The 16276-nt window shown below is 45.4% G+C and overlaps 1 protein-coding gene across 2 annotated transcripts in view; it reads left to right on the top strand.

Moving 5' to 3' along the window:
* The window catches only part of LOC144121816 (monocarboxylate transporter 12-like), a 41587-nt gene extending 33829 nt beyond the window's left edge, over window positions 1-7758 (top strand). For both annotated transcript variants that reach the window (XM_077655225.1, XM_077655226.1), the window contains exon 7: window positions 575-7758. In XM_077655225.1, the coding sequence (XP_077511351.1) occupies window positions 575-699 (125 nt within the window). In that variant the 3' untranslated portion in view covers window positions 700-7758. The remainder of the gene's footprint in view (window positions 1-574) is intronic.
* Window positions 7759-16276: the final 8518 nt, after the last annotated feature.

Here is a 16276-nt window from a genome sequence, read left to right on the forward strand (position 1 = left end):
CAGTTGCCTAGTGCTCTAACCCCTAAGCCCATGCGGTGGGCAAGGTTTCCTCAACATGCTTTATGGCTTGTTTCGCTGCAAATGACACCGTGAAAACCCGCTGCGTATTTTGTTTTTGTGAGATGATGATGCTGGCTGTAAAGCCAGTAGTTATTCGAAGTTTTCTTGGGATGGGAATACTTTTCACGTTAAAGGAAATGATGGCGCATTGATAAATGCGGTCACCTTAATTTTAACATTTTGTTGTATACTTTTTAAGGCATCTTAATTCCGAATGGCCGTGGACTCACCACTTGAGGTAATGTCAATATATTTCTTGCGGGTAAAAAGTGCTGGACATCGTTATTGCCCGTTTTCTTATATCGTTTTGTTGAGTTCTGGCGAGGATTTTCGAAACTAAAATTCATAGATAGTAATATAATATCATCAATGGTAACTTGTGATCAGTGCGTGAATAGCGATGGATGTGCCATGTTTCACATAAAAATATACGAGTAATCAAGAGCCACTGCCTCACTGCTGAACCACTCATAGCTTATCTCGACTCTCTCTCATCTCTTTTCACGCATTTCAGGGCTTTTCCGGGATGCAAGAGGATCGTACGACCACTTTTACCAGATGCTTGGAGCCATCAGCTTTGGGTGCTTCGCTCTTTTTCTTGCATTCCACATTTTTAACGTGGTGCGAAAAAAAAGCTGATCACGCTAAATCTCACATTTAAAAGAGTCTTGGGAACCTTCCTGATGTTTGTATTTACTTACGAAAATGAAAAATATTACTTTAGTTAAGCAAGATACCTTTCGCGAGGAACTAATCAGCCGCCGCCTTCAGGCCTATTATTCCTCCTTACATCGAGGGAGGTACGGAGCATTTCAGCAGGCTATCGAGTGTCACGAGAAATGTTGAGTCCCAAATGAAGCGGCAGAAGCTCGTTTATAGCGATTGTGAAGCATGCACGCTTCACTTAGCCAGTGAACTGCCACAAGCTTTGTGCAGCAGTTGAATTTGTATTTTCAAACTGGTCGCAATAGCAATATCGAAAACGTTTCTCGGTTCCCTACACTTGCTTTCCGAAATATTCCTAAGTAAATAGGATTCTTTTCACAATCGCTTGATACATCTTCTGAACCCATTCTTAAATAGTAGGCAGTCATTCACATATTCCGTGTTGTGGACACTCAGTTCAAGAAGTCTATTAGGATCACTTTTGTTTGATTTGTACATAAACGACATAATTCATATTGAGCATTGTTAAGTTCATAATATATGCTGATGGTAGTAGTGTGCTTACTTCTGGCAAAAATCCCAATGACCTTGTTTTACACTGTTGTGATGTAGTTAAAATATTGTCTTTCTTATTGCAGTCAATACGCATGAAAATAAACACCCAGAAAACGAAAGCTATTATACTTCGAGCCCGAAATAAGAAAATGATTCTGAAAGAGTGCCTAATTATTCGTGATAATTTCACTATTCTGTAGTAAACCCACAAAATTCTTGGTGCATATATTTCTTGCCATTTGACTTGGAAGACTCAAGTCAACTGTTGCATAAACGATTTATTCAGTGACTGCAGCTGTGTCTCGATATCGTAGTATCCTGCCCAAAAAGGATAAACTTCAATTATACAAAAATTATTTTCCCCGCACATAAGCTATTGCAGATTAGTGTTGGCAAGCACCGCAAGAGCGAATATTCATAAAATAGTTCTTCAAAACCGTACTTTCGCTGCATAGCCAATATTGATCGTCAGTCTAATACAAGACAATATCATTAGCTTTGACCATGACTATGACAATTGCTGGTTGCATATTTCTATTTTTCTCAGCATGACTGCCAAAGTTTCCTTCGTTTCATGGCAATGCTGCAACCTAAAGCTGCACGTTCTTCAACTCGCATTTCTGAACCCTGGTTTGTCCCATACTTCCGTACTTAGTACAAACTGCACACATTGAAACACTATCAACCGGTTGTACTAGATAAACTCAAACAAGATTTTTAAATACTAAAGTATTTGCGATTCCGCGTTTCATAATTGTAAAATGAAATCTATCGATCGTCACGATAAATCTTGGAGCATGTCTCCATTTCCTGGTACCTTTTTCTACACAGCGTAGTAATTATTTTGCTACCGCACTATGCAACCAACGTCTGCTGCTGCCTTGTAAACGCCTCCAGGGCGCAGTCAAGTTGCTGCCTGAAACTTTTATCGTTGGACACATCAGGTTCTCTGGTAAATAAAGAACTGAATTGAAACCGAACTGAACTTTCGGTATGCTCGAAGCGGTTCCTAGCCATCATTCTCTCGACGTTGACGCATGCTCATATCTTACATGGTTACTGCGGGGCAAGAACATAATATAACGCTTGAATATTTCCCATTTTGAAAGAGGCATCCTTATCGGGACTTATGAAGTACAACTCTTGTATTCTAATTAGTCCTCTTAGGCTCAAACTGAATGGCCTTCATTCCCAAAGCGGCAATTGCACTTTAGGGTCCAACCTTCTGGAGAAGCCTGCTTAATTTTTATTCTTTAGGGTTTCGTAGAGCATTACTTGCCGTCGTTTATTTAATAAACACCTCCAAAAACTGTTTCCACCCATGAGATTTAATAGCGGATTTCCTGTGCTGCCTTCTTTTTGATTATTATCCAAACCGTGGCGGTTTAGGTTGGGGTATTATCATGTCAGGCAAAAGTTTGCGGACAATATTTAAGGTTAAATTTCTTAGTACTTAAGCTGACATCGTGTCTTAGAGTTGTAACGTTAGTTTTTTTTTTCATTGCCATGTTTTTTATTAGGAAAAAGCTATATTTACCTTTTGTTTATATAAACACTAATTACCAAGGAGACCGCACTCGTCCTTAACTTTATGTTTTTATTAGTTTTTTTAAAACTATTTCTCTCCTAAACGGCTTCGTGCTTACGGTGTTAAAATAAAGAAAATAAAATACTGTGTTGCTGCGAAACATGCTACATCTTCACAGAGCAGCGCCTCGGCGAAAATGCGACGGCTATATTTGAAAATGATATAAAATGGTCAGTGAGCGGCTGCGGCTTTCAGCTGCTAAAGGTCCATACTTATCTAGGAGTCTCAAGAAAGCCGTTACTAACCAGGCGTAGCTTTAAAAAAAGACATTAAAACCGTGCGCCCTCCCGTAAACTGGAGAAGTGACTGCGTTAGATTTACCACGCTCTAAAGCCCGCACAATGGCTAAATGAATTCTCAGGCGAACCTTAAGAAAATAACAGCGCTCATATCGATATATCTTTCTCATGCGACTTAAATCTCCTTTGGTTAACAGGTGTTGAGCAAAAACAGATCACGACTTTGACAGTGATATTGCGTTGAGGAGGGAGGAAGAGGAGAGAGGCTTTAATGAAGGTTAATCTCAGAGCCAATGGTAATAACAAGTCAGGCTGAGCGATTGAGTTTCCCTCTAGCATAACCGTGAAATCTTCCTGTAAGCAGATTTAACGTCACTTCAAGAGCTCGCAATATCAGATAGACCTGTAGTGTCTATTTATAGTACATATTTTATACTGCGTATGCTGAAAACGCTTATTTGCTCTATAACATGTTCTAGTCCGGTTGATACAGTAAAACGCAGCAGGCTAACATTTCATACATACGACTGATGCGAATTATTTTGGTTTGCTTCCTAGTGTGCCTATGTCGCTGTGCCAAAAAAATAAAATCGCAGCAGGGCACCTCCAGGAGATTGCAATAGGCAGCAGGGCAGCATGAGGTGGGTAAAGAGAAGGGAGGGTACTTTAGACACACAAGCCAACAGGATGCTGACTTAAAGGCCGATTTCCACTAGCTGAAGCCGAAGAGTTCAGCACCGGACATAATAGGCGATGCGAGGGTTAGTTCATAGGCGGCTCACGCGAATACAGGGATGTTTGTGCCGCGGAAGGACACAAGATGCGGAAACTCTCATTTATACGCGGTGAATAAGTGACTATATTGTTGAGGTGTTGGATGCGTGTTGGCGTGTTTCACAGCTGACGCGACTAAACCTCGTTAGAAGGAGAGTCGAGGGGGCCCTGCAATTTATTCGTTATACCCGCTGTTTCGTTGTAGCGGTACGCCACCTTGGATGCAACTGCTGCGCGTCAGCGGGATTACGTGCTACTATGTATGTACACCGATACAGACATAGCTATCGTCTACTGCGCCGCCGATTTGCGTGCAGTCATGGACAAAAGTTTGCGGGATGCAGATTAGCGGAAAAACTTTTTCGCGTCGCGGTTAGAGACAGAAGGTAAATGAAAGGCATTGAAATGTAAGCAGACATATGTGCTTCACCTGCTAAATAGTATCAATTCATTGGCTGCCGAGGCGATGCAAAATGTTTTATTCTGTGATTTTTTATCTCGCCAGCTTTTGTCCGTGACTGTACGTTGCTGCAGCCTTCAACACACGCTCCGAGAGCCCAATGCCCAGCCAGATATGCATTTTCATTAGCCGATTATGCCAACCTTGCCATCACGCTCATTTTTGTTGCATAGTCAGCCTGGCCTCCTACGCCCAGAAATCCGATACCTGGAGCACGAACGCGAGCCGCCAAGTCAGGATTTAAATCAGAGTCTAGTCTCATTCCAATCTTTAACAACTCTGGAATTCTCTACAGCGGTAAACCCTGGCATTGAGACTAAACTGCAGGGAATACTTACAAATATTTTAGGTGTTTTCAAAATTTATGCGGTGAATATCGCCACTGGCAGGGAATAAGATGGGAAGTGGGCAAAAAGTCTGTCGTGGCGGCGATTGGCATCCGCGCTGTTCAGTCGATAACCGCAACTCGTCGTCTACATCTAGTAACACTCTTTGAACTTAAAATTTCGTCAAGATTTCTCGTCACGTGGGTACCCTAAGGCCTAAGCGGTGTCCTTGTTGGACGGCATCCGCCTGGCATTTGGGAGGCACTGGGTTCAGTGCCTAGTGCCGTCGGGTACCCACCGGCTTCCTAATGGTACGAGAGTTATCCCGGGGTGGTACTTGCTCTTCTGGGGCAAAACGCTTGGAAAAGGTTTTTGTACCAAACCTTTGTTTTACACGGTCAATGAATCGCACTGTTGTCCAAGAACTTAAACCTACTTTGTGCTGTCAAGCCCACACTTGTGTCCATTTTTTGCCTAACCGCTAGCCTTGTGGGTAGCATTCATTTCGCATTCGGAAAGTGCCCGTGGCGCTCCCCAGCGCCGTCGACAACCCACCGCTTTTCTAAAGAGTGCAGACTTCTGGCCTGGTGCTTGGATTTTCAGGGTTGAAATGCTTTGGAAAAGTAAAGGGGCAGACAAAATGCAAGGTAGCCGTTTTTGATAAAGGCCATTGAAATCTAGGTAAGACTGGTAGAAGCGGTGTTTTTTTCAGTCTTACTGAAATCTTCATTTTCAGTATTGTTCAAGTCTAGTTTCTTGCTTGCGAGCGACTTACTGGCTAAGAAAGATTTATACTCTTGAAAGATTCGATGAACCCGCAGATTATAATAACACTCGGCTGAAGAGCGTTGTGCAAGCAAGCAGGGTCATGCATGTATAATGTACAGTAACAGGAGACACTTTAGAATATTGAGCTCCCTTCGTTAGATGAAGTTGCCTATACGGATCGCTGTTAGAGTGCGCGCTGCAGCGGATTTGTTGCGAGTCTTGTTTTCATTCACTTCGGAGCACAACTTACAAGCACGTGGGCTATAACACTTCTTTGAACGACTAGAATGTATTCAGGAGAATGCGCACGCCAGCCTGACGCCTATGATGACGGTCGCTTCCTACTCAGTGAAATTGCGCAGCGTTTTATTTTTCCACCACTTGCTCTTGTGAAACGAGTCGATCCTTCATGCCGGCACACACATCTAAGTGACTGCCAAACAGTTGCGATTGGCCGTGCACAGCGTTGAGTTTCGAAAGTGAGAAAAATGCGCTCTCAGTACGAAATTGTTCAGTGCGAAATGGCTAGGGAGGTTCATTTAATGTTCTTTTTATCCCGTTGTAGAAACAATTTACGATGTAAACAACGTTATATCGGATACAAGGCCCTCTATGGAAGCCCGCAAAAAGAATGTATGTTTTTTGTTATATCGAGTAACAAGTTTAAGCCATCTAGCTGTAGCGAGATAGGACTCTACAAAAAGTTTGCAAGAAAACTGCAGAAGCGCCAGTGTATTTCTCCAACAAAAATTAATAGGTTTTGATCATACCGTGGAATAGTTATATTGTTTTTTAAACATGTTTTTTGTTCATGAATGCGCTAAATATATGTGAAAATAGGCACGTCAAATTTCTTGGTTGGTCTTTAAAATATTTTCCTAAAAATAAAAAAAAATGTCACTTAGAATGTTTCGAGCATGTTTGAAAAACTGGAGGGGACCCTTAAGCTCCGCCTTGAGGGTATGTGTCACGGATCTCTCCGGTGAACACTCGGACCGAAAGAATGGACTAGGCGACGGGTGTACCCACACAAACGCACATTTAATGCACCCTACGTGGCACACACACTAGAACACAAAACTATCAAAACTAACACAAAACACAAAGACTATAAATACACACGACCCGGGCGCACTGCTACAAGCGTCTACTACTAGTGTTCTACTATCAGCGGTCGGCGTTCGTGCTCACGGTTGGTTCGGTGCGGCTGCGGCGTTGTATAGATCCAGTAGGCGGCGTCGAGGCGGCGTTCGCTGTGCTTGGGATGGCGTCGCTGGAGGCTTTCGACGCGCTTGGGCTGGCGTCGCTGGCTGCGTCGTACAAGCTCCAGATCCAAGCGTCCGTGGAGGTGATGCCGGTGTTGTTGGCGTTGGGGGCACCACCCGGATGGGTGGCAACAGCGCTGGCGACACCCCTGGCCGTAGCAGGTCGTAGCGTCCTCTGTTGCGTCCCCGGAACAGGCTCAGGCACGGCAGGAAGTCCACGATGCGATGTCGTAGAACGCGAGCTCACCGGAGCAGTAGCCGGCGTCGCTCTCTTCCAGCCAAAGTGTCGCTGACCAGCCGGAGCCTCCGCTTCTCTGCTGTTCCCCCCTGTGCCTCGCTCTCACTCGCCCTTTTATAGCCTCGGTGTTAGTCCACGTAAGCCTTGTCGTCGTGTTCTTCTCTTCTCCACCAATCTTCTCTCTCCACCACAACGAATGCTTCTTCTTCCTCTTCTTTATCCTTCGGTTAATTTGCGTCGTCTTCTTCACACCTTTTTCCTTTAAAATTTAATTTAGGCTCCTTAATTTATGCGACAGTATAACACGTTAGCGTAATGGGTTAATTTTCATAAATGCAGATGGTGAATCTCTAGTTTACATTCATATATCCCTGGGAGTCCTCAGAATCCTTCCTCGCGCAGTGGTGCAGCGGTTAAGCGATGCGCCACGGCCCTTCATCGCAGACGCTTCCAGCGGGGAGCAATGTGCGGCCCTGGTTGCACATCCCGAGCAACAAATCATTAATTTAACTGCAGCCTGCCACAGTGGGTAGTTTGCTACTACCCGATGAGCAGGATGTCTTGACGCCGCAAGGTCAGAGAGAGAGAAAGACAAACGGAAAGGCTGGAAGGTTAACTAGGCAGCGCCTGGTATGCCACCCTACACCCCCACCTGCCACCTGCCAGAGCTATGCTCGTGAGGTTTAGCTCACAATGACGACGCCAACAACGCCGACACCAGATTTTCTTGAGAACGGGGCCTTTAACGCTATCGCGTTAGTACGTGAAATAAAAACAATTGCTGTCGAAGCATGTTGACAACGAAATAAAAATGTACTCTCTTAAATATGAAACCGTTTCGTCCAAATTACACTTCATTCTTTATAAAAAAAAACACATTTTACTTTTCAGCGTGTTGGCATAGAAATAAAATTGTACTCTCATAAATATGAAATCTTTTCGTCCAAAGTATACTTTATTCTTAACAAATGGGCAGTCGTCGAAAACATATATACTGCACATTTGAAGCTGCTGCGCATCAATATCTATAGTGTTTAAAATGATGTATCGGTGAACAGTCAGAAGCCTTCCTTTTCTGTCGTCATTTCGTTTGTCAAAACTTGTAGAAGCCAGTTAAAAACCACCCTATGATTAGGTTGCACTCAGCCTACTAATTTCATTGATGGAAGAGTACAGCTACGTAGCAAAAATGGTGGATATTTTTGAGCATTCTGAAACCTTTTTTCAGTGGTTAGTTTGTAGTGCAACCACCTCCTTGGTCTCGGAATGTGCTCAGTTCGATGTCCAGTGTCACCGGGTGTCAACTAGCATTCTAATGGGTGAAAAATTGGTAGTCAGTTTCTATGGGCGGAAATTCAAGGAAAAAGGGTCTTAGAGGAAACTGTTTCGTCGCCGGGTCAGTGATTCGTTCCATCGTCGGGTAACTTAATTTCTCGTCGTGCAGTAAATTCGGCATGCGGTTCTTTTTTTTAGCTGAATATGCCCAACAGTGTTCTTTATGTTTTAATCTGTCAGAAATTTAGAAAGGAGAAAAACTTGTACTTTCGACTTATTTCCAAAAATGTTCATAATTTTACTCCTAGCATAATTAGAGAGCACTCATTCTTGTTTTGGTGTGTAGGTACAAAATAATACGAAATCAATAACAAATCAATGTATAAGTTTCAAGCACGTTTTTTCAATAGCCGTTTTGGCTAAGCCCGTTCATAGCTTTCGTGGTGCTTTCAAGATTTCGTTCTTCAAAACAATTATTTCCGCTTAAATTACTCTGTGTCGTTCGCGAAACTCATCGAAGGCAAGCTGTCTTGATCGGGCCTGCAGGAGAGTATGAGCCAGCATTCACCTGTCGAGCAGTTCACATGCGGAGCGAATGGCCTTTGACGTCGCATCACGGATCTCCAAAGGTGCCACCTCAAACTCGCATCGACAAGAACTGGCCTTCGGGTCACTCGAAGCAACTTTCCAACAGGTGCTCTACTCATGCCGGGGCTGCTACCTAGGGACTCCCAGGGACCTATGAGTATTCTCCGCCAGTATATAAGGCGCTCGTATGAACGCGTGCACGTTTGTGATGTGTGGGCAATTCACGTCCTTCTTATTGATATGAAGGCGCTTCTCGGCGCTCTTCTACGTAGCCCGTTGTAAATAATGCAAGTACAGAACTTCCTTGTTCGTCCATCAAGAAGGTCTGGGAACGTCCTTTCCCCTTCTACGTTGGAGCTTCGGCACCGACCCCAGCGTAGTTCGCGGCACATCGAAGCATAAGCTTTGTCAGTATTTTTTTTAATAGATGCCCTTTTCATCCCTTCTGCAATTCCTTCCTGCATGGTGAGGTCCACGTGCACATACACTCTAATGCTGATACTTGGTCTTTCCATAGAGTGACTTACAGCCTCAGGAAAGACGTTTTTAGTTTATGAGGGTTCAACGTCCAAAAGCGGCTAAGGCTATGAGGCACGCCATAGTGAAGCGCTCAGGAAAATTCGACCACCTGCGGGTTCTTCAACGTGCAGTGACATCGCACAGTATACGGGCCTCTAGAATTTCGTCCCCAACGAAATGCGACCGCCGCGGTCGGGATCGAACCTGCGTGTTTCGGGTCAACCTCCGAGCCACATGAGCGCTACGCCGGCTCAAGAGGAAAGTACGCCGCGTATACCAAAGGCATTTCGGAGCATTACGCGGTGTCTACAGCGCGTTCCACCCGCTGACGGCGGTGGTATCACAAAATTATCCGCACGGGCTGCACGGAGGAGGATGATCTTCACAAACATCGAGGGTAAAGAGGCCTGCGTCTTCAATTGGTCCAGAGTGAGCATGCGCTGCACGCAAAAACCATCGGGGCCACAAAGCCTCCTTACGTGGTATGAATGCAAATGCATTATCCACGCTCTATCCGTTTGTACGTTTATGGTTTTAAGGCGAAAGCCTTTCTTGGCTCATGAGTGGCGTGGACGAAAATTGTAGGCTGAAGCTGTAGACGGAGGTTGCAGATGGAAGTTGTGGACGGAATTTTTCCGCACTAACTGTAAATCATGTTATTTTTAAATAAAACAGAAATGAAAAAGTTTATTAAGGAACAGTTTTTAAGCAGCGTATATGAAAATAAAGAAACAGAAATGAAAGATTAAAAATAAATAAAGATAAAAACAATAAAGCAATTAAAAACATTAAATGCAGACATTAAAATAAAAATTGGAGGACGCTTAAGCTTTGTCTTTAAGATTGTAACGCGACAATGTCCTGCAGCGTTGCCGAGGGGTCCACGGAACGCCATCGGCCGCTCGGCGCGGCACCTTGCCCGTTGGACAATTTATAGAAAGGAAATGACGCCTGTCTCACATATCACGGTCGACACCCGACCGCGCCGTAAGGAAGGCAAAAAGAAATAAAGTTGGTTTTAAGGAAAGGAAATGACAGCTGTCTCTCGTATGTCGGTGTACGCCCGAGCCGCGCCGTAAGGAAAGGAATATTTACAACTCGCGATTCCAGCTACTACGACTACTACGTCGCCGACGGCTTTCCGACCGAACGAGCTGTATACGCCGTCGCGTGAAATGAAAAGTGAAGGGAGAATGAGGCCAGAGAAAGGCTTTCGCATTTGCGCTCTTAGACAGGCAAGCGCAATGCTGTAATTTTAATGTCTGTGGTACTCTGTATGTTTGCGTAATTTAGTTCGCAATGGCCACCAATCTGCACACCATTCGGAACAAAGCATAAACACATTTGAATATGCACGTACCCATATATGAAGAATTATTCATTCTCTGTTAACATTCACAAATGGCGACGAGACCTCATACCACTACCGCGCTTTGGCGCAGTGGTTTAGCGATACGCCCCTGCACTGGCAGATGCTGTTCCTGTCACAGCTACCCGCAGGAATTGTGCGACCCATGGTAGCCTTCCCGAGCAACTTCTGGAGCAGCTTGCGCGGCGTCCCTTCGAACTTAACCGAGCTTCCCCAGCTTTCGCGGCACTGCCAATAATTTACCCTTGCTTACCTGAGTTATTCTGTGGACAGAAAGTGTGTACATTTCTTATACACGACACGACACAATGCTCACACATTAAAAACGGCTATGGTTGCTCGATGCACGTGCAGGGGAACGTCACGTTATTCTGAATGGATGTAGTCGCTAGCTTCGGGGTAGCTCTCAGATGCAGGTCTCGCTGTAAAATGGTTCGGGCCGATTAGCTACGGCCTGTAATTTCATCAACAATTAGCCTGCTTCCGTACTAAAGACGCTGATGCGGGGGTGCAGCGCGAGGCTGTGTCGAAATGCAGCGGTTCGATCTTATTGGGTTACAGATCGCATCATAAACGAATATAAAATCTTATTAGCGCAAACTGAACTCCTGCTCACCATAAAGTTCTTTAAAAAAGCAAGGTGAAGGATTGAGAGCTTGCATGTTAATAACACTTGTACCAGCACTACTTCTGCAGAAAAATGCCCTGCACACAGAAGCTGGCGTGTACAAATTTAACGCCAGAGATATGAATAACAGCGACGGTGGTACAGTGGTTGTGGCGCTCGGATGCTGACCCGGAAGACGCGGGTGTGATACCAGCCACCGCGGTCGAATTTCAATGGAGGCGAAATTCTAAAGCTCCGCCTACTGTGTGATGTCAGTATAAGTTAACGAACCGCAGGTGGTGCAAAATTTCCGGAACCCTTCACAACGGTGTTCCTCATAGTCTGAGTCGCTTTTGACGTTGAACTCCCCTAAATCAGAGACATGAATTAAGACGACACACTGGGATATTTGGAATAGATTCATATTAAAAAAATTCCAGCACAAAAAAGACGGACCAAAAGACTGAAGAGGAAACGCGGCGCTGTTTCGGAACTGATATGTTTAATACTTGACAGTGGCACAGTCGCATACTGTGCAAACGAGTGGTGCTTACTTAAAAACAAACAATGGAGTTTTCGACCGAAAATGAAGGAGAAAGGACATTCCTGCCTGACACACGACCTTGTCTGGAAACTTTCAGTGGCCTGTTTATTTACGATGATGCGAGTAGAGCAATTTGCATAGGCCAGTTTAACTGCTTCTAATGCAAGTAAGCCGACATTGGTATTGTCCAGTACGGAGAAAAGTATTTTGTAGCTAACTCGACCGAAAGCGGTTTCGTGATGTAGTAACAGAATTGCAACAAAATCCTGAAATGCATGCCAACATCCCAAAATGTTGCCAGCCGCGAGAATATTTGCAAAATGCTTCGTATCTTAATGCCACATGTTTGATGCCGTTCTTCACAATCTTTAATACTATTTGTAAACGCTTCGCTAGGAGCATTCTGGAAACGGTGTAATTCCCATTCACAAGTGTTATTGGCCGGTACAACTTCATTGAAATCAGTTTTAGGGTTGTGTGATGTCCGTGCACGTTAAAGAACTCCAGGCGGTCGAAATTTATGGAGCACTTCACTACGTTTTCCCTAATAGGCTGAGTCGCGTTGGGGCGTCAAATCCCCATAAACCAAAACCAACCAATTTGAGCGGTCTTCACTCTAAGGTATCAAAACTACTTGCTTCCTGCGGAATGAAGGTGGCGTCTCTTGCTAAGCATGTGCCTCTGTCAAAACTCCCATGTAATCCGTGCGCAATTTGAGTTTCAAAAGCTTTATAGAACCGCGCTCAATCAGTCAGGAGCCGTGATTTGCCAGTGCTCAGGTCGTCTATTGCATGCTGATTGTAATTTGCAAGCTATTTAGTGATAGATGCATTACGGTAGCATATCGACCCTTTAGCGAGGCGGCGCAGACACGCCGTGGCTGCCCCATCACGCTGTCACGTGGTTGGTCACATGGTACGGAGCAGCTGCCGGCGGCGCGACGCCGTGGCTGATCACGCGGTTCGTCACCGGGTTGGTCACGTGACCAAGTTCCACTCGGCCAGCTGTAGCTATCGCGTCACTCCAGGTTTAGCCAGAGCTAAACCAGCGCCATTTTTTTTCTCACTATTATCGCGCCTTGCCAGAAGTGGCAGTCTTTTTCACTCCCTGCCTCGACTGTCCTGACATGCCCAAGCAAGGAGCGAAAATGTCCCACGAACGCCCGTTGTATCTCCACACATTCGCGTGATACTTTGTTGCAGCTACTTACCTCCTTAATGTCATTGTTAATTGCGTATCTCTTTCCTTGTCCCAGTGCTCGCTTAGAAGGCGCTTTTCGGAAAAATATCTTTCTACGTGCGCGCGCAATGACCCCTTTGTACTTGGCTGTATCAAAAGCCTCCAGCTGGTTTGTTGGCACTATCTCTTCTCTTATTAATTTCCTAGGTTGTGCACTTTCTAAGCTGAACAAATGGTGTGACTCCGTATGAAACTGTTTCTCTTTGCCAAGTCGACCTCTAAGTAGCGAACCCGGCACTTACAAGGCATTAATTTTACACCTTTCTTTGAAGTGTTTGCAGGGTGCCAGTACAGTTTCAGGCTCCACTTTTAACAATCTCTTTATATGCTTCTCTACAACATCCGCAAAAACTTCATCTTTTAGTCATCAGCTTCCAGAGTAACTAATTAAACCGCGAATTTGCTTCCCTGGCTGCCATGATACACTCGATGAGACTGTGGTGACTAAATGACATAAACTTTACCACGTACTTGATATACAGAGGCACATACTGGGCGGACACATATGATCTATCTACCCTTGCGTAGCTGTCTCTGGTGGGGTGTGAATTGCGTCACTCCACAATTCACCAGCAAATGCGCACAGTCGTCGAGATGGCATTCTGCCACGAGCTCGTGTCACACACACACACACACACACACACACACACACACACACACACACACACACACACACACACACACACACACACACACACACACACACACACACACACACACACACACACACACACACACACACACACACACACACACACACACACACACACACACACACACACACACACACACACACACACACACACACACACACACACACACACACACACACACACACACACACACACACACACACACACACACACACACACACACACACACACACACACACACACACACACACACACACACACACACACACACACACACACACACACACACACACACACACACACACACACACACACACACACACACACACACACACACACACACACACACACACACACACACACACACACACACACACACACACACACACACACACACACACACACACACACACACACACGCGCGCGCGCGCGCGCGCACGCACGCACGTTCCAGGAAGTCTCAGCGGCTTTGCTCGTTGTTCGGCGCGTGCAAACCACCCTCCGTTCCAGAGTTGAAATCACCAACTAAAAAGCGGCCATTCAGACACGACACTCAGCACGTTAACGCCAACCGAATTACGGAGTTGGAAAAAGGCACCCTCCAAATTTTTCAGTAGAACGGTACACACAGATGTCGTGCCGTGATCTGAAAGGTAGCACCACGTTGTCCGTCTGGGCCTGAGTGCCTACTATAGTTTCTTGGACGCCAACGATGTCAAAGCCCTTTTCAAGCAGTAAACCGATACTTTGGTACTACCGGCGTCTTGCTCACATTCTCCTTACGTTTACAGTGGTGATCCGTAATGTGGCATTCATTTCTATGGAATTAAAGCACAAAACAAGACGGGCCGCAGTGTGCACCTTGTAGAGGTAAGCGACAGATGGGCCCACAGTTTTGTGTTTCAACATGAAGAGATCCAATGACTCAATTGGGGCAATCGATTTCACGGATCCTTCGCTGAAAGGCTCCATGGTTGTTCCTTGGCGATTAGTGCAGTCAGGTGCACGCCACTTCGGTGTCTCCAGGTCGCGGTGGAGGATTAGGTTGTCGGAGTCGCCGCCAGCCTCCCCTCTGGTGGGACATTTGGCCGCGAACGCAGTCAGTCGGCGATTTAGATCTACCCTTTGCAGGCGGCTCCACGCTGTCAAGGCACCCGTAGTCGAAACTGCTTCATCATCGCAGCACAACATCCCACCCTCTAAACTTTCCATATCTTCCTGTGGGTTTGCTTATTGCTGTATTTTTCACCGTCCATTCGGGTGGCGCGAACAGTCATTTTCCCCGACCATTGCACTAGAGCAGTGCGCCATCGCCGCAGCATTCCCAGTACCTAAGTAGTCTTAAGTGCTGACCGTTTATTAAGACATCACCTCCCTACCCCGAAACTACAGTACTATATTTTCTATATTTTTGCTAGAGTCAGGTTTCCGGCGGGCGATGTCTCCACCTTTCATGTCAATAAACATTTAACTTGGCCGCCTTCATTTCATCGGAACTAAAAGCCATCTTGATCACACATGTTCGTCAGTGAAACGAAAAGCGAAGAAAGGAAGGACGGGCAGAATTCCCTGCACGCCTTTCCGCCCGTTGGTTTGCCCATTGTGCAGGCCGCTACTTTTTCTATCTTTTCGACTCAATCGTTTTCGCAAGCGCATTGCCACAAATTTCAAAGAAGAGCTCTATTAAGCACAAAACATGCATACCTTCCATAACAATGTTGCCATTTTAAAAGCCCTTCATTCGCTGAAAAATTCTTGCTGTCAAGCTGCCATGCAGCACTGTCTCCTGACATCAGACAGCGTGGGTGTCGCCTCATGCGATGAGCTCATCACGTTGAGAGAGCACGCCCGTACGCTCCCCACCTGAGAATGCCTTTTTTCGGCGTTCCCAAGCCAAGTACGGGTGCAAAAATCCCCGCGATAAATATATAAAAAAGCATGCACCTGCAAAAATAACCTCTTCGCTGCAGATATTAGGAAAGAAAGCTGAGCAATTCTATGCGGCGCTTTCAACTGTTTTACTTAATATGATCTTCCTTTACAATTCGCCACGTTGTTATTACCCTGCCCTTCATGTGGACTATAATATACTTTGCCGGCCACCTTATCCCTTTCTGTGTCTACTCTAATTCTTTTTTGTGTTCATGACGAACATATTCCGCCCAATCTTCTGCCTCACTTGACTGAGAACGTCTGCAGACATATCCATGCAAGGTAGCAGTACAGGTCATTATTTGTTATGCAATAAAGGAAGCTTAATGGCCCGAGCTAGACAAGTCAATTACTGCCACTTGGCTGTATGTCTGCTTTCAGGGTGCTGTCGTCTGAGTGACACGCTTAGTGCTGGTCATTTGACACAAACGTGGACGTCCCGAAGTGCATTAACTAAAGGCGGTCTTCAAGCCGTTCAGAAAGCGCTATATCGACTCTGACTGCCTTCAACAGGGTGAAGTTGTCTTTTAAAGTTGCTTGAAGGCAAATATCTTTTGTTAACTTTGCTGCGACAAAAAAGATAAGACTGTGGCAGGCGAGGGCCAAGAATT

This window comes from Amblyomma americanum, chromosome 2, assembly GCF_052857255.1.
Source record: "Amblyomma americanum isolate KBUSLIRL-KWMA chromosome 2, ASM5285725v1, whole genome shotgun sequence".
Lineage (NCBI taxonomy): Eukaryota > Metazoa > Arthropoda > Arachnida > Ixodida > Ixodidae > Amblyomma > Amblyomma americanum.